This window comes from Lytechinus pictus, chromosome 19 (assembly GCF_037042905.1).
Source record: "Lytechinus pictus isolate F3 Inbred chromosome 19, Lp3.0, whole genome shotgun sequence".
Classification (NCBI taxonomy): domain Eukaryota; kingdom Metazoa; phylum Echinodermata; class Echinoidea; order Temnopleuroida; family Toxopneustidae; genus Lytechinus; species Lytechinus pictus.
This window is the reverse complement of record NC_087263.1, coordinates 7816823-7836808: the sequence shown is the minus strand read 5'-3', so window position 1 is coordinate 7836808 and position 19986 is coordinate 7816823. Positions and strand designations below refer to the sequence as shown.

General features: G+C 36.1%; 1 protein-coding gene across 1 annotated transcript in view; it reads left to right on the top strand.

Moving 5' to 3' along the window:
- Positions 1-502: 502 nt before the first annotated feature.
- Positions 503-19986, top strand: part of LOC129283135 (RNA-binding protein 28-like) — a 29046-nt gene continuing 9562 nt past the window's right edge. The window contains exons 1-10 of the mRNA XM_054918976.2: positions 503-663; positions 6126-6174; positions 7411-7544; positions 9365-9546; positions 10970-11135; positions 12307-12390; positions 13361-13434; positions 13802-14070; positions 15980-16089; positions 17227-17282. Of these exons, the coding sequence (XP_054774951.2) occupies positions 528-663; positions 6126-6174; positions 7411-7544; positions 9365-9546; positions 10970-11135; positions 12307-12390; positions 13361-13434; positions 13802-14070; positions 15980-16089; positions 17227-17282 (1260 nt within the window). The 5' untranslated portion in view covers positions 503-527. The remainder of the gene's footprint in view (positions 664-6125; positions 6175-7410; positions 7545-9364; positions 9547-10969; positions 11136-12306; positions 12391-13360; positions 13435-13801; positions 14071-15979; positions 16090-17226; positions 17283-19986) is intronic.

Sequence of the window (19986 nt, the reverse complement as noted above, 5' to 3'; positions counted from 1 at the left end):
GCATTGTATACGGTTTAGTCAAGTTGGGCTTTAATTGTCAAAATCTTAAAAAATGAACTATTGTATGATTCAAACAATAAAAATAAAAAATAGTGATTGAGGGACATCATCGTCTGTCTGTTTTGTGAAATATAAGCGAAACTTTAAAATTTCATAACTTTCTTATTTTACACCCGATTTTGATGAAATTTTCAGCTTTGTACCTTTTCCCCCCTATTTATTCAAATCAACATTTATCTTGGGTGAAATTGACCACATAGGAGGAAAACCTAGAACTACATATCTGCTTTCGGAAACTTCCTAAGAAGTACTTGTTTTGCATACCCTGGCCTGTTGTCATCAATCTTTCATCGATTATTGGACCGCCGAGAGCGGCCGAGAGTTTGTCATCTCATCCTTAATGGTCGCTTGCTAAAGCGTTGATCTGTGTGGAAAGAAACCAAGAGGAAGAAACACTTTTACCTAATGGTCGCTTCGTACAAGGAGGCACTTTATTGCGCGTGCGCGTACAGAATTGACATTTAAAGATGGCGGCGTCCACAGCACATGTGAGCTCAACACTTTTTATAAGGAACTTGCCATATTCGGCTACGACTAAAGATTTGGAGTCACAATTCGGAGAAATTGGTCCTATTAAGCAGTGCTTTGTTGTGACTGATAGAGGTAAGTGTGTAACTCCTTTTTTTAATTGGCATTTTCATCGCCAGACATCGTCATAGTTTGTGTTTGGCTTAGACCAAAAGCTTCGGTCTCTGTTATGTTGGTTGTTCAGCTGAACTCCGTTGGCTTCACTCACCAAATACAGAGACCGAAGTTCTAGCGCGATCTGTACAGGGGACTCAACGGCCATATGTTTATGTACTTAAGATCGGATAAAACGGGGAAGTGAATTTGCGCGACAGTCAAGGTAAGTCACTGTTTTTGTTCCTTTTAACTTGATTTTTCTCAGTTTTTTGGCAATTAATGCCAAGAGGGAATATTAATTTGCATTTTGGTCGCGTTAATTTTCAAAATTTTTATTCATTAAAGACAAAAATTGAAGAGCCCCGACGGGGGGATTTTGCATTGCAAGTCCCCTAATGGTGGCTGCACGCTAGCGAGCCGTCTGTGTACGAGGAGAAATAAAAAAAATAAAAAAAGTTAAAAAACTCCTCGAAACAGACGGCTGCCAGCTGTCTAGTTTGGCTTTGCCTTTGGCTTTGAGTTGAGACAAGTTGAGTGCAGGCACTCATCGCTCATTCAATGAACAAGAGACGAGTGCAGGCAGTAGAGGCGCTGGTCCAAAAACTGGGATTGTCCCAGAAAACAAGGATATCCTCATAAACCAAGACAAATCATGTCTTGATAAATTGAGACTGTCCTTGTTTATGGGGACGTTTTTTTTTCACTTCTCCCTACGGGACAAAGACAGCAATTACGGAAATTGAGAGTGCTAAAAATAGATTCAGTGACCTCAATTCCCCCCAGTTCGCCGTCTATTTTTCATGACTTACCGTCTTCCAATAATCTTGTTATGAAACCTGATATGTTTACATTGACTAGCACACTTGATTGGTGTCGGCACTTGACAGGTGAATGAACTTTCCTAGATTTCTAGTGTGAAGAAATCCTTATAAACTGAGACAGTCCCTGTATTCTGGGACGATCCCAATTTTCTGACCGGCGCCTCTACTGGCAGGAGCGGAGCCGCACCGCGCCGCCTGGGGCTGGGCAGGCCGGCGAAGGCAAGCGTGTGCGCGGCACAGTTTGCTCACTGCAACCATCCTGCCTGTGGGGGAATCTATGTAGGATTAGCCAGGAGGCTTCTAGAGAGTAAAAACATTTACTAACGAGTAACATAAGGTTACTCTCAATTCTCATATACGAAGCCAGGTCTTCCTTCCTATACTTTTGCGTGTAGCCTACCACCAAAAAACCTGAAAGTTTAGTGAAACTTTCGCCCCCCGAGATTTCAACTTTCTTTCTAAAAGATCTAGCCCTAAATCATGTACATGAGATACAACTTCATTTCCGACATTTCTACGCCATGGATTTTATTTCTAGACAAGAATTCATCAAAAATATGAGGAAAATATCATGAAAAGACGGAAGAGACTTGCCCTATGTTTACGCCGCCATCTTGTTTTCTATTGTTCTTCACCCACGATACGGACGCTTGCAGTGTACAACACACTTTAAAATATAACATTTTTGTGACCCAAAATACGAATTTCCATACAGTTGCAATTTTATTTTTAGAAACAATGACATGAGAATCATTTATGTAATTGTATTCAGCAGACCAGAGCGCTCAAACTTCAAAAACTTGAATTTTGGGCATATTTTGGTGGACTGGAAAGTAAATAATATGGGAAGAAAATTTTCATTTTTCAATCTCTATTTTTTTTTTATTTAGAAAAAATTGGTGGAAAGTAATAAATATGGCAAGAAAATGTTCATTTTTAAATTTCTTTTTTTAATTTAGAAAAAAAAAAGAATCAAATTTAATTAAAAGCCAAATTATATGATGATTAGCTGTAATGGGAATCTGAGTGTCTGACAGTATCAATATCAAGCATTTGCTCCAAAGCAAAAGAGAAAATAAGCCAAACATTGCCAACCTTATTTTGCCACACATGGAGTACTAACAGTAACACTAACAGAGAACAAGGTTATATCATACTATAGTCTATAGTCTATAAACCCAGGAGTCATCCGTGTAATACTAGTCAAACATAAATCTATATACTCTCCAAAATGGGGTAGAATGGGGTCGGAATAGCACTTCAAATAAAAGGGGAAAAAATAAATTATGCACTTACCTCGATTATATGGATGAAGGTCTATCGTGACACAGGCTCACTCATTCAATGAACAAGGTTATGATATAACTTTGTTCTCAGTTACATCTCCATGTGTGGCACAATAAGGGTGGCAATTTTGGCTTATTTTCTCTTTTTCTATGGGACAAATGCTTGATTTTCTTACACTGTCAGTTTCCAATACAGCTATTCATCATATAACTTGGCTCTTATGTAAATTTGATTCTTTAAATTATTTTTTTTTAATCAAAATTAGAGATTGAAAAATGAAAATTTTCTTGCCATATTACTTTCCATCAATAGAGGGCGTACATAAAAATATGCCCAAAATTCAAGTTTTTGAGCGCTCTGGTGAATATAAAAAATATTCCCAAGTTACTAATGAAAAATAAATTGCAACTGTATGGAAATTAGTAATTTTGGTCAAAAAAGTGATATTTTAATGATTTTTTAAAGTGTGTGCTATGTACAGCATTGGCATACCATAGTCCTACATGTACCTGTAGATTCCCCACAGGCAGGATGGTTGCAGTGAACAAGTGCACAGGCTCAGCTATCCGAACATCGAGGCACAAACTGGACCCTCAAAAAAAGAAAAAGTTAGATGTCTATGTCGTGTTTGTTTTGGTATCGATCGGCCATTTTGTTTTTAATTTTGACAGAAGGAAAACGAACGAGACAGAACTTTTCCTTTTTTGGAGGGTCCAGTTTGTGCCTCGATGTCAGGATAGCTGTTTCACGATTAGCCTTTTATCAAGGCCCTCGCGACTTGGCTCTATCCTAGTCATGTAGTGGCTGAAACGAGACTAGTGGCCTACGAAGATACAGTAACTGGCGATACCCGAGTGAACGTGCGAGCCGAACGACTCGTCGTGAGGGCCTTTTGGAACCTGGGTTTCACCGCTTGCTATGAATTATTCATGAGCATGCTAATTAGTCTCCCTCCGAATATTGACCAATCAGAACAGCAGCTTCACACTGCCTGCCATCGTGGTTCGTTCATTATACCCGACGCTGACGGGGTCGGAGGTGTGCAGTCTATGGTGGTTCTGGTGCCTGCGACCTGATTTCGAAGATAATCCTTGCACATCGAGATGGCCTGGTAAACGGCACTTTTGCAATATCAAGTGTGGAGACTTACGAACGTATCGTGTCCTCGAAGGACTGATAGAATCGCCCTCAGTTGTAGGTCCTTGAACGCTGATATTTTCAGCATTTGCGATGCAATTTCTGTACTTTTTAGCAATAATTCTTCGGATTCGGAGGCAGCCATGATGAATTGCGAGAGTCGATATTTGCATATTAAATATATGCTGACGTCATGCGAGAAACGTTTGCTGATTGGCCGCTACCTCTCAGATAGCAATTCCGACTCGGAAACAATGGTTAACGTAAGAAATCCATGTCAGGTTCCAAAAGGCCCTCACGACAAGTCGTTCGGCTCGCGCGTTCACTCTGGTATCGCCAGGCCGCTAGTCTCGTATCAGCCACTACCTGACGAGGATAGAGCCAAGTCGCGAGGGCCTTGACAAAAGGCTATGTCACGATAGACCTTCATCCATATAATCAAGGAAGGTGCATAATTAATTTCTTTCCCTTTTATTTGAAGTGTTATTCCGACCCCATTTTGTACATGTTTATTTGGTCAGATTCATCACTGACGAAATAAATCTCATTAGTAATCTGTCTTTATCTTCTCCTCAAAATGGGAACCAGCGTGTACAACTCTATGGGGAGTTTTCCACGCTGGTTCCTATTTTAGCGAGTAGCTTTTCATAGTTCACTCTACTCACTGAAATGGGAACCAGAATGTACAACTCTGGGGAGTTTTCCACTGCGCATACAATGAATAATTTAGACATACTTACCGACGAGCTGAACTAAGGTTGTGAATTGTATTAAGAGATCAGTGATGACAGTCTGTTGTGATTCTCCCAAAATTGCAAGAATAATGCAGCGCTATACCTTGCATTTATTGAATTGATACAGAAAAAGTTATATATGAAATTTACCGCAAATTATGCTGGTGCAAATATTCTCTGCAGAATGATACGCGCCATATAAGCTGAAACAACATCAACCATCGAGCTTCCTTCTCTTTCCACGGCAGAGACATGCGAAGCCACTTTTAAGCCCGAGATAAAGCAATTTTGCTTGTTTTTATGTGCTTTTTATATAAAAATACAATTAAAAATTTAAAAATGGATAGCCACTCACCGGAAAGAGCACTGGTGAGTAGCGGAATGAGTTTCGACCAACATTATTCCCGTTTATATGAAGCGATATTATCCGACTACTCAAAAACCCATTGTGCCATCACGTTTGTAGTGCGAGGTATATACAGTTGGCAGCAAAATTATTCAACCCCCTCATATTTTCAACATTCTGGTGAATTGAATCATGTTGCAACTGCAGATTGTCACTAAATCATTAAGTAGTCAAAAGATAGTTAAGTACAATTGAATACCAGAGAAAAATATCCAGATTTACATGTAATTCCTAGTCTATTTTAAATTGCTGCTTTCACATAAAAATCAGACCCCCCAGTCTTCTTAGGTATCAAAATAGCCCAGTCTATATAGGGTTAAGTAATATTGCAAGTTTTAGACCAATCACAAATTACATTGTAGCAAGAAAAAAAAAAATCACTGGTCACCATATTGTTTTAGAAAACAGTTGCACAGTTGCATCGATCAATCTTCTAAACAGTTGAAACTCAGAATTAATTAATTTTACCAAATAATCCCTCACATCCCAAATAATAATAATGTTCCACTTTTATATAGCGCTTAACACATCGGAACGACGTCTCTAAGCGCTTCACAGATATGTTATTACCCCGGTCTTCGGATCCTTACATGCCTGCATACAATGTATGCACCTTCTCCACTCCCTGGGGAACATTTCAACAAGAGTTCCAAGACTCAATTGCTAGGCATACTACATAGGCTTTCGCATCCTACCGGGTACCCATTTAACACCTGGATGGAGAGTGGCAAGGATTGACGCCTTGCCAAAGGACGCTAGGCCATGGTGGGATTTGAACACACGACCCTCTGATTACAAGGCAAGAGTCAGAACTGCTACACCACGGCGCTTCCAAATAATTATGTGTATCTTTTCAAACCTTTATACAGAATCACGCGAGGTACCACTATATAGTGAACAAAATAAAAAATTCTCTATACTTCATTTGCAGAGACTGATTTATGAAGTTATTGAAAGTTAATGATATTTTACATTAAGCTCATTGGTCCTGCCAACCTGTTTTATTTAATAGTTTTTAATTCTTGAATAAATTTGCCATTACTTTGTTCGTTTCAGGAGTAAAGGACAAGTGCAGAGGGTTTGGATATGTCACTTTTGCATTGAGGCAAGTATTACATGTATGTCATAATACAATCTTGGGGGGGGGGGGCATTCACATTTGGAAAGGGTGGGAGGTGTGGTCCCAATATCTGAAGGGTCCTTAAAGGACAAGTCCACCCCAAAATAACGTTTATTTGAATAAAAAGAGAAAATCCAAGAGGCATAACACTGAAAATTTCATCAAAATTGGATGTCAAATAAGGAAGTTATGACATTTTAAAGTTTCGTTTAATTTCACAAAACAGTTATACACATCCTGGTTGGTATCAAATGGGGGACTCATGACGTCACTCACTATTTCTTTTGTATTTTATTATATGAAATATGATATTCTTATTTTCTCCATATTGTCATATGAAACAAAGATTTATTCCTCCTTGAACAGTTGGAAGTAACATTATTTTAACATTTTATGGTTCAGTCAAGTTGGTCTTCTGGTCAAATTTGTAAAAAAATGAAATATCATATAAAGTCAAACAATAAAAAACAAAAGAAATAGTGAGCGAGGGATATCATCGAATCTCTCATTTGCATATCACCGAGTCGTGCATTAAACTGTTAAGTGAAAATAAGCGAGACTTTAAAATGGCATTTTATATCTTATGTTACATCTGATTTTGATGAAATTTTCAGCATTATGCTTGCTTGATTTTTCTCTATTGATTCAAATCCACATTTTTCTCGGGTGGACTTGACCTTTAAAACTGAATTTGTTATGAATGAGGGGCTTCAGAATGGGGGTGCTTGGGAATTGGAAATTAACATGAAATGGGGGGGTCTTCGAAAACCGACGCCGGAAATGAATGGCTTGGGAGCTGGTGTTAATAATGTGTTCGTCAATGCAAAATGGTGAAATTGGTATCCCTGGGAACCGCTGGCAAGACGTGGAAAGGGGAGGGGAAGGTGCACATACCCGTATTGCCATTATACGTGAGTAATTACTTAAAATAAGCAAGAGGTGTAGTCACAAACTTCATTGAAGGTTGACCACCGATGAAAACAAACTCCATGCAATATGCATACTTGCATAATTTGCTTTTGAGACTTTGTACCAAACTATAAACAACATGCAGATTGTAACTTTACCAGACACAGTCATGACGTACACTGTTTTATCACCATGTAGCAAGTTGCATTATGGAAAAGAGAACAAATCTAACTAATCGGGATTCTTCGACCAAACTTTTCAATTTAGATCAGTGCTGTTCATTATGATAATGATGTCCTTTTTTTTATACAGGGATGATGCTGAAAAGGCCTTAAAAGCCTCTCATTCTGTGGAAGGAAGAAAACTTCGGGTAGATTATGCCGACAGAAAACCAAGGAAAGGCACTCCAAAAGAGAAAAAGGCGGAGACATTGTCTGCCGGAAAAGGTTTGATATTTATGCTTTATTATTTTGATTTACAGTTGTATCCATTGGCATACTAAAGGAGGGGGATTAGGCTTGCCTGAAAAATGAACAGAAATTTTGTATTTTTGGAAAAATATAATTATAATTTTCCCCAGTATCACAATTTTCAATGAAATTTCTGTAATATTTTGCTAATTTGAGCTTGTATGTGATAAACCTTTCATGTGGTTTTCATTGGATGGTGGTGTATAGCCAGGGTTACATCGAAACCGAATTCTCCCGAGTAACTCGGGATCAGTGCTGCCCGAATATTACCTGATTCGGGTGGATCCTGTTCATTCGTATGTATCTCTGATTCCGGGAATTCCCCAAATGGAGATGAATAGGTCCTGAATCAGATCATAATCGCCAAGAATTGACTGCCCGGAATACCCTGAATATCTCCCAGAATCCAACCGAATTCCATCTGAATACATCCCGAATGTGGCCCGAATGAAATTTGTCGTGGTCATATACATGTACGGTAGTATTGAGGTGGGTATTCGGCTGGTTGTGATCATTTCAAAACAAGTCAAACCCCTCCATGAATGTTTCCGAATCCCTCCCGAATTTTCTAGCATTTGGGGAGGGAGAAAAGAATACTCCCGAACCTTTCAGAATATGTGTATTTCGATGGATTCTCAGCTGATTTGGTTCAGGTGTATAGTAACTCAGGCAAGTCAGTTTTCCTCGATAGTCCATCTTCTACCTTCTAACGAGGCTCAAAGTTGGCGGTCGATCGGTGACACTCTGATGCTGCAGCTCACTTGTGCAATTTCTTCTCGACCAGTGGATCACTAAAATAAAGGAACACATTTTGTTCTAATCGCTAGAGGGTATTCATTTGTCTCGCAATCTACTATGGTCAACAAGGAAATTCGTGATCACTCTCGCAAAAAGTGTTCACTAGCTTTCTAGGAAATTTGTGATCACTCTCGCAAAAGTGTTCACTAGCTTACAAGTTTTACAAGCCGCTGCAACTCTTTATCAAGTGACGAAAATTATCTGATAACGTAGTCTATTTATTCCAAGCGAGCCCGCCAATTTTGTCTCATTTGCATATTGCCGACCCGCGGCATATTTGCATATACCTCAGGCTTATTTGCATATACGGATCACCGGCCGCACCGTACATCGACACACTGATTGGTGAAAAGCCCGACCAATCACACAACGGATCAGTGCCCACCTATTGTTCCCGCGTTCGTGCATACGGTCCTGGGGATTGGTATACATAGACTACGTTATCAGATAATTTTCGTCACTTGAAAAAGAGTTGCAGCGGCACTCGAAAGCTAGTGAACACTTTTTGCGAGAGTGATCACGAATTTCCTTGTTGACCATAGTAGATTGCAATACAAATGAATACCCTCTAGCGATTATTTCAGTCCGCAATAATGAACCTACATGTATTTAGTACATTTTGTTCTGTTTGAAACTTTTTTACTCAGCTGCAGTTCTGCAGTGGAGTAGTCCCAAACAGACAAAACAACATGGCCAAGCCCATGCACCGGGACTATGACATTACAGGCCAATAAATTCAAACAAGAAAATTGAGAAATTATGCTTCGGATTTTTATTTAAATAGCTCTGCTTGGTTGATTGAAGGTTTGAAATATACGTGTGGTCTGATGTGAAAGTTTTGATATATATATATACATGCATATGAAGATCCCATGTAAATGTAGACCTTAAATGTGGTAGTAGTAAGTGGCAATTTCTTAAATGTAGGCTCGGCTGTATAAGCATTGATCAACACAAAGGCTGGTTATTGATAATCTATTTTTTATTTTCCATTTTAGATGAAAGTCAACAGTCGACACCGAAACAAGTAGAGGCTGTTGCCATGACAACAGCTAAACACAATATGGAAGGAAAGAAGACCAAAAAGAAGAAGAAAAGGAAAAAGGTTGAAGGGACAGAGAATATCTCAGAAAGGGAGAAGAGGAAGAGTCGACTTATCGTCAGAAATTTACCATTCAAGGTGAGTTAAAACCTATTTTTAGAACTTTTTTGGTGAATCTGGTAAATACCCCTAAAAGCGCATGTCGTTATCTGATTCATTTCTAGGTTTATACAGATGTGCATGTCATACAACAGTTATAATGGGGAAAGGTTTTAAGTGAAAAAATGTGTTTTATTATGAGATACATTTTTAGATTTTGCATGATGATGTATTTTAATGAGGTGTCCGATCGAAATAAAATAGCTGGGGGCCCGTAACACAAAGCTTAGCAATGATCTTAGAACATTTTTTCTGCAATTGATTGCATTAACTACAATGTACAATCAATCATGAAAATCAAGCGTACGATAATTAATCGCTAACCTTTGTGTTACAGGACCCTGGTTATTTTTATGTTTTTTTAATATAAAATCACTTTCAGTCATGGAATGGGCTGAAAATTTAAGGAAATAATCCTTATTTAACAGCTTTCTGATATCCAATCACTAAATTTGCTTGATAAGTGCTGAAATGGTAAGTTTTAACAAAATAATACTATTACTGAAATGGGGCGCTAGAGTCGTAATTAATCAAATTTCAACTTTTCTCATACATGTAGAATCAACCATTGGAAAAATCTAAGAGTGCATTAATTTTGAAGAGGCAGATTTCTCATGACAGCTGTTTTGCAATTGATTAATTTAATTTATATTCATTGCATTATTTCCTTTATAGATAATCTATGTTTATTTTCACTTTTTATTTAAATTGTGATGAATTGTATGGATCTATGCTGTAATTTAGTATTGTTATTATAACGAGCAGAGTTATATTAAAGAGAAATTCCAGTAGTTGCAGTAAACACTGATTTCATGAGAAAGTCTGTAAAACCAGGCTTAATTGTCAGTATATCATCGAGGATCTAGATCTGGTACAGTTACATAATTGAACTTTGTGAAATCTTGAAATCTACGCTGAAAAATGTTCAGACTGAACTTCCCCAACACAGATACGCGCACGTGGGACAATGTATAATTATTGCTTTGAGCGTCGGGCCCGACGCTCTACCCGAATCCTGTGCTTATTTGCTGATTTCTCAGCAATTACACAATTTCTTCCAGATTCCTTTGGCACATGCGTTTTATTTATACAAACAGACACTCTGGTGGTCATTTCATTGGATTCTGTACGAACTCATTTTGATATCGTTACCAAAACTAGCATTTACCTTTAATCCTTCTGCAGATTGTTCAAGTACTTTATATTATTCTATGTTTATAAACACTGAAATTGGGGCAGAAGGCTTATTTTCACTTAATAACTAGATGTATTTCTGCCCATGGCATTCCAGTGGTTAATTTTTAAAACATATAATTCTTTGTTCTCTGAAATCTTATGTATTCTTTGTATTATCTTCATATGCTGGATTAATAATTATGATAATAACATCCTGTTTTATCAGTGCACAGAGGACAAACTCAAGTCGGTCTTTGAGGCTTTTGGGACCGTAACAGAGATCTCTATTCCTATGAAGGAGAATAAAAGCATGGGATTTGGCTTTGTGCAGTTTGATCACCTCAGCAGAGCAGCCAAAGCCCTCAAGCAGATGAATGGAAAACAAATCATGAGTAAGTTCATTTCGTCTTGGTTTGTTGAATGAAGAAATCGTAAGGGCCTGTTTCATAAAACTTAGGGGTGTTGAAAGAAATGATATGCAATCGATTGCAATATTTTATTAAAGGAAATTGTTAAAGGTGAAGTTCACCCTGACTAAAAGTTTGTTGTTAAAATACTAGGAAAAAAATGATTAAAATATTGGTGAAGATTTGAGATCGTTTTCACTTAAAGAGAAATTCCAGTAGTTGCAGTAAACACTGATTTCATGAGAAAGTCTTTAAAACCAGGCTTAATTGTCAGTATATCATCGAGGATCTAGATCTGGTACAGTTACATAAACTGAACTTTGTGAAATCTTGAAATCTACGCTGAAAAATGTTCAGACTGAACTTCCCCAACACAGATAAGCGCACGTGGGACAGTGTATAATTATTGCTTTGAGCGTCGGGCCCGACGCTCTACCCGAATCCTGTGCTTATTTGCTGATTTCTCAGCAATTACACAATTTCTTCCAGAATCCATTGGCACATGCGTTTTATTTATACAAACAGATACTTTGGTGGTCATTTCATTGGATTCTGTACGAACTCATTTTGATATCGTTACCAAAACTAGCATTTACCTTTAATTAAGCAACACCATGAAACTTTTTTTGCATTAGAACTTGCACATGGTGGTAATGATAACAGACCCCTGTACATGTACATGCAACTGTTTTCCTGTGGTAGCGTGCATCAATTTTTTTTTCCTATACCATGTGTATGCAATACCGGGAGTACATGTATTACAGAAAAAAGACGGAGTGGATGCACACAAAATGGTACAGACTATTAAAAAGATGTGGCTTGGACTTCAAAGTTACTTAATTGGACTTGATATTCTTTTTTAGATATTCTAAATTGTGAATCATTTGTGATGAATACACTTACATGTATATGACTTCACTGCTCACTCATGGCGGGCGCAATTACCTGGGAAATATTAGCACTTAGCCATCTGGATTTTAATGAATTTGTGGCTTTACTGGCACAATTGATGGCTTTTGGAGCGTGAATTTGCGCCCGCGCCCTCTTATTTCAAGGCCTGGAAGAAGCATTCGATTACTTTTGGAAATTGATTTTTAGGTTTTAATCATGAATTTTAAGTTTGTACGGTCATTTGTATTCATTGATTGTTATTAAGATCGTACAGTGGCTGTAGACTGGACTGTTCCGAGGACGGAGTATCTCCAAGCTCTTCAGAAGACCAAAGACTCTACTCCTAAAGGTTAGTGTAATAGTCAAATCATTTACTGGTAGAGTCGTCCATTGGCCAATATTCGCAAAGTACATGTAGGTCTCAGTTGTACCATTGTATATACATGTAAGACCATGCACCATGTAGATTTTTTTCATATCACCACGGCTTCATTGAAAATGGCGCCCTTGCTAAAAGCTGCATTTATAATTGGACTTTTCATAATTGGATGCACAAAATCTGCATATATACATGTAGTCCATACAATTTTACAATGGTACAATTTTGAATTAATAGAACAATCAAGTATACAATAGTCAACTGCTAAATATCAAGACGGTATTTTGAGACTGAAATATTGTGCAGGGTCAATCATTGAATACATGATTTCATTGTACATAGATCTAAGATGTCAGCCCTCCCCCCCCCCCCCCCCACATTGGATCCTCCATGCCAAACTCAAATATCGACCATGATTTTTTGTTCTTTTTAGATGATGATATATTATCAGATGATGTAAAGCAGTATTCACCACTGGCGGATACATCGGACGTCCTGCCCCCACTCCCACCCCCCCCCCAAAAAAAAAGGGAGAAGAAGAAAGGGAAAGAAATCTTCTTTTTTTTATCATTATTAGGTCAAAATCCTACTTTCATTTTAGAAAGGCCAAAATTCGTGCTCACTGGTTACCCCATACTCCACTTTGTGTCCCTTCAAAATGTTGACTGATTGCATCAATTGCAGGGCTCCCAATTATTAGGATTTATCATATATAGTAGGATTCTTTAAGAGAAAGTGACACTTGAAAGGATTGTTTGTCCTGAGAAATAGGATTTTTGAAACTTGTATTGAGTTTTGGTATGTTTTCAAAATTTGAAAGAAAATAGAATTTTAAACTTGAAAATAGGATTTCAACGAATATGGACTAGGACATTTTTCATATTTAAGGTTGGCAGCTGTGCACTTGTATCCACTATGTTTTTTTATTATCCCTTTGTAGATAATGATGATGGAGTATCGGATGAAGAAGAAGAAGAGATGGAGGAAGAACATGATAGTAATCGCAAAGATATGGTAGGTTACGATGATTTGTGCACACATCTTTTTAACAGATCTTATGCTATAAATCCATGAATATCCAGAAATCTTGAAATATAAGTCAGTTGTTTAGTCAGTTCTTTTACTGGACCACAGAGAATTTTGAGTTTCTACTTAACGATTTCCAGTAAAATATTCAAAGCTGACTAATTTTGTTAATACTTCACGTGCAATATACATGTACTGTATGTTAAAATATTATATCACAGTTATGTGCAGCATTATTGTTTGGTGTGTGTTTTTAATGAAGAAATTCTATTCTACTCTTTTCAATATTCCTAAGGAGTAGATGATGGTATCTTTATAGTTGAATTAGTAATAGAAATCATTTTGTTTGCCTCAGGTTGTAGATGAGGAAGAGGACAGCGATGAAGGCTCAAGTCAAGACAGTGATGTTGATGATGATAGTGACATGGAAAACAAAGACGAAGATATTGACGATGAAGATGATGACATGAACAGTGACGATGACGATGAGGAGGATGAAGAGGAAGACGATGAGGAGGAAGATGAAGAGGTAGAAGATGAAAACCTTACTAAAGATAGGGTCAAAGGTCATCCCTTCAAGAAACCTATTGAAGATGTTCAAGAAGGAAAGACTCTCTTTATCAGGTGTGTAATAAGAATAATATTGACTGGTCTTGAGGGCAATATCAAATATGAAGGAAAGACTCTCCATTTTCTAGTGTGTAATAAGAATAATATTGACTGGTCTTGAGGGCAATATGTTGCATGCAAAAGAATCATACTGTCCCCGAGTAGTCTTTAGATGGGGACAATATGGTTCTTTTTTATGTTTCTGCACAAAGTAGAGCCAGACAATATTTTTAATATTGTACAAATCAGACATTAAGTGCAAACTCATGAAAATGAAGATAAATTTACTCTGTGTTCATATAATGAGGGTTTCCTTAATTCATGTATACATCCAGAGCTTTAAGGACGTTCCACAGTTAAAGTGAAATCCATGTCATTTTCACCAAACTTTGCACATAGATACTGTAGAACCTTAATATTCGAAATATGCAAAAATTAACATAGGTCCATGTGCTTGATTTTTTGCTATAGAGCTTCAAAGTTCACCCAAATTTATGTTCTTAAGAATTGCGCATTTAAAAGAATTTAGCATTTTTAGACCGCCCAAGATTACTACAATGAGTTGAAACCTCTATTACTCAGTCAAAATACATGAAAAAGTCATCAAATTTTGCAAGAGAGTTAATAATTGTATCGTTAGAATGGAGAATCTATTTATAGTGCTATTTGTTTGCAATTGTAAGTTTAACAGCACTGTCAGTTCTTAAAAATGGCGTAAAAGATAACAAAATCCCAATCTAAAAAATATAAACTTTCAGTAACAAACTACAAACGTACAATAAATGCTGCACTTTATTCAAAATCCATGTCATTTTCACCAAAATTTGCAGAGTTGTAGAGGAAGGTATACCTAAGAGGTACAAACATTAAAACATGGGGGTTCATGTGCTTGTTTTTTAACTATCAGCATTTTTATTAGAGCAAATGTGCTTTTTAAAACACAAAAAATGCGCCGAATGCTTTGTATCTATGTGAAGAAAAAATCAAAACCACTCTACCATTTTATTTAAACTCGGGGTAATATTCGTGATTCTTGGTACATGTAGCAGTGCAGAGTAAAGTATTTTGAAATTGTAGAGAATTTTTTTTTAATGGACCATGAAATAATTCCCTTATTTAGCTTCATGAAATAACGCATCGGATCTGCAGTTAAAGTGCAGAAGATGAGAAAAATCTGCTCATACCCGCAGCTAATTAATCACCTGTTCATCCATTGTGACGTCAGCGCGCAGAGTGTAAACTATGCGCAGATCATAATGCGCACAAACATAACTGTGGAACGTCCTTAAGCCATACCATTGTGATTTAATTACCCTTGGGGACACATATCCAATAGTTTCAATGACATTATGGCATGTGTTGCTCCGTAAACACTGTCTCAGTATGACGCATATCTCTTTCTACCGTGGGAGACCGTGGGAAATACGAGGGTATATTTTGCATCATCTCTCCATACCTGGAGGGTGTTTCACAAAGATTTAAGTATGACTTAGAGTCGCACTTAAATGCCTACATGTAGTTGTGCGTGGTATAAAAGACCCCCTTGATCAGTATGCGCAGAGAGACTAAGCGAAATGCAAATAGTATACCCATTTTTCCCAATGTTCCTGAAAATATTGACTGTTTTGCCAGTGAACAGATCAGATGACTTTATACATGTGTATTTGTAATGGTTTTTATTATTTGAATTTTTAAAAGTGTTTTACAACATGATCAACAAAATTAGGTAAGAAAACATATGTATACAACTAGAACATTTACACAAACTAAGATACATTTATGAAATTAAGATTCAAGAGGTTTGTTGGAATCTAGTAAAATACGATTGAAGAATAGAAAAATAGAAAATTGGGCGAGGTATTTGAGGTAAGAATACTCTGCCTAAATCCCAATGCTGGTTTTCTTTTCATTTTTTATAACACAGAAATGTTCCATACGACTCAACAGATGATGATGTGAGTGCGCTCTTCGCACCTTTTGGAGAGCTGGAATTCGCAAGAGTGGTTGTTGATCCAATGACTGAACATTCCAGGGGTAAATATATTCTTTCCAATTCAAATATTTATTTCCAGTCATTAAAAAGAACACAATGCGTGTTATTCTGATAATTAGACCCATATTTAGCCCTAATAATAATAATAATATTATATTTTACCCAGGGTATCCACTTCAGTTCTGAAGTCTGTTCTCTCAGCAGGCCCTGCTTAACTTGATAATGTTATTATTACCTGGCTTAAACTAGACTTGTCTAAACAAGAATTGTGTACCACTCTTCTATAGAATACTGGGCTTCATAATATTTCTTACATATTTGTGGCAATTATAATATATTAATACATTCATTAAAACTCATTTTTTTGTATTTGGACTAAATTAATTTTTGACAATTTTTTGCAGCAGGATAAGAATTTTTAATTGGTGAATGAGTTGACAACTGGCACTCCATAAAAAGTGTTATCTACATGTAAGTTAAAAACCAAGGTTTAACTAGACCATGGCAATCAGTATACCAAAGAGAAAAACAAAATGATATCCAGACAAATAAAACATTAAAAAACAAAGATATTCAACAGAAATCAGAAAAACAAACACGAGGTAGTAATAAAATAAGAATCGGCACATAGTTATGACAATACTATAGAGTTGAAACAAATGAATGAAAATGGGGCATGCACTAAAAAGGCATTAAAAAAGGCTTGTTGAAACGTGCATACCCAAGAGAAATTGATCATTAAAATAAGAAAGTGCAATAGAATGTGTAAATGTCCAATCTCTGTTGACCACCAAAATCTGTACAACTCGGTTGAAATTCTTTGAAAAAAGTCTGATTAGGCGATTATTCAAATTTTATGTAAGGTTTACTTTTGTAGTAATTTCTGGATATTTACAAAAGCAATACATGTACATGTATTTCTTGTAAGATAGGAAATGTTGATCTGTATTATACACTGACATGAATACAATACCATTATGCCTTGCCATGCATTTTGCTTTTGTTTTTCTTCTGTTTAGTCTGCTTTCTTCTGTCCTAAAGATTCTTGCAGAATTGTTGTTGTTGTTATTAGTATTGACACCATCGTACATTTATAGTTACAGGTGATAATATTTTTTTTTCTTCATTGATTTTACTTTGTAAGTGTATCTTTTGTTTATTTTCTTGTCTTTTTATAGGTACTGCATTTGTTAAATTCAAGACAAAGGAAGATGCTGCAAATTGTCTTCATGAGGTAAGTAAATAGTATTCTGTATTGCACTGCCAAAAGGGCATATGGTAAAAACTATTACCCTGTATTTATAGGCATGATTCATTACATTTATTTCTAAATATGTTTAAACAATATTTATAAACAGGTGTTTAGTGTTATAAACAATATTTATAAACAGGTGTTTAGTGTTAACGGGGGTAAAAAAAAGGGGGTTTCACTGATAATTGCTAAAATTTCATATTTTGCATCTGCATCCATGAAATTACTATCTATTCTCCATATTTCCTTGAAATTGTTTTTTAGGTTTTAGTTGGAAACTGTCAAGATAGTGAAGAATATTTTCTTATGTCATGACTCAGAAAGATCATTTTTATTATTACACTTTGTCAACATCATGAAAGGCTACATATGGGTCTACAATATTGGCATTATTATTGTGGTCCCACATGTAGACTTTCATGCTGTTGACCAAGTGTGAGATCATCTGAAAACAATTTTTATCTTTCATTGCCACAACTAAATTAGTTAATTTTTTATCTCTACTATCCAAACCAAAGAATACAAGTATAGAAGTAATCTTTTCATTTGATTGTCAGCAGGGTTGGCACGTTTTAAACGGTGTGTTTTAAAACATGTTTTAAAACGCGTTTTAAAACACCCGTTTTTTTTACAAAAAAAACGTGTTTTAAAACACCTCATAGACTTGTGTGTTATAAATATGCATGGATGTGATTTTACATGAATATATTTTTTTTATTATTTTCTTCTAACTAAATCTCTTTCTCACCACCACTCTTTTTCTCCTCTCTCTTTCCCCCCTTATTCTCCCCTTTTCCATTGCTTTGTCATGTTCCTTTCCTCCTGTTCAATTATGTAGATCAATCTATATATTCTCATTTTAACAAGCATTTGAGTGTTGTGCTCACTTTTAGACAGGGAAAGAAACACTATTTAGAATAAGCTCAAATATGTAATAGTAGTACTTGAATGAAATGGAAGTGTTGCACAAGCACAATAATATTTTGCAAATAGACAGTATAACTGACATTGTAACCTTGAGGTACACACGAAAGTAGGTGAAACTTTGCGCTTTGTAAAGATGAAGAAAAGTAGTTTAATTCAGAATAAGATAATCAGCTAGCAAACCTTAGGCTTAAAGGACAAGTCCACCCCAAGAAAAAGGTATTATGCTGAAAATTTCATCGAAATCGGATGTAAAATAAGAAAGTTATGACATTTTAAAGTTTCGCTTAATTTCGCAAAACAGTTATATGCGCATCCTGGTTGGTATGCAAATGAGGGGACTGATGACATCACTCACTATTTATTTTGTATGTCGTTATTTTCTCATTGTCATGTGATATATATTTTTTTTCCTCCCTGAACATGAGTGGAACTACCATTGTTTTAACATTTTTTGGTTCAGTTAAGTTGGTCATTATTATCAAATCTGTATAAATTGAAATATTTTATTGTTCAAACAATTAAAAAAACAAAAGAAATAGTGAGTGAGGGACATCATCAACTCCCTCATTTGCACATCACTGAGTTGTTATAAATGTTTTGTGAAAAATAAGCGAAACTTTAAAATGTCATAACTTTCTTATTTTACATCCGATTTCGATGAAATTTTCAGCATTATGCTTGTTTGAATTTTCTTTACTGATTCAAATCAGCATTTTTCTGGGGTGGATTTGACCTTTAACCCTAACAATCCCAGGGGACTGTAATGGCCCCCTTAAAAATTTCTATGATAAATCCATAAGAACAGCAGGGCCACGCCATATTGTTCAAGACTATTTTTGGGATACATGCATGGATATGCGGTTATGATATTACCATGGAGCTATCAACACATTGATAGCTCCATGATATTACACAAGTAAAGCCAATGCAAATTTTTCGCCAACATTTTATCTGTATCAATATTTGTACTTTTTGTTAATGATTGGAAAATAATTGCCAATAATTTCCATTAAAAAACGATAAAAAAACCCAAAAGTAACCACAAAACTGTACATAAGAAATTTATAAAAAAAACAGTTAAAACAAACATTGAAAAAAACAATTTGATTAAAATTCCTCAATTAAAGAAATAAGCAGTTCAAGGGCCTAATATTTATAGATTTAAACCCAAACTTATATTTCATGCACTTGTGGGTACCCGGTAGGATGTGAAAGTCATTGTAGCTTGTCCAGTACTGTGTGCGCCTCACTAGCGACTGACTGGAATACTACCCAGGGAGTGGAGGATGTGCATACATTGTGTGCGGGAATGACTGATTGAATCCGATGACTGGGTTAATAATATATCTGTAAAGCGCTTAGACACGTCGTTCCAATGTATTAAGCACTATATAAAAGCGGACTATTATTATCATTATTATTACTTAAAATTTGTATAATTGATACAAATGAAATAAAGCATATTGAATAAATGAAATTAAGCTTTGAAAGCCTATAGTCTATAGATTATGTTGTTTTCTTACATAGTGCAACTTCTTCTCACCCCTTTAGATTGATAAGACTAAAAAAAACCTGAGACTACATGTATGAGGAATAAACTTATAAAATGTCAACTTAATTATTTGGCATTCAATTTCCTTGATTTAGTAATTTTGGGAAAAATATGAACTTTTCTGTTGAAAATTCAGAAACAAAAATTGTAGTCATCTCTTAATACTCCAAAAATGTAATTAAAACATCAAGAGCTTAAATCATATTG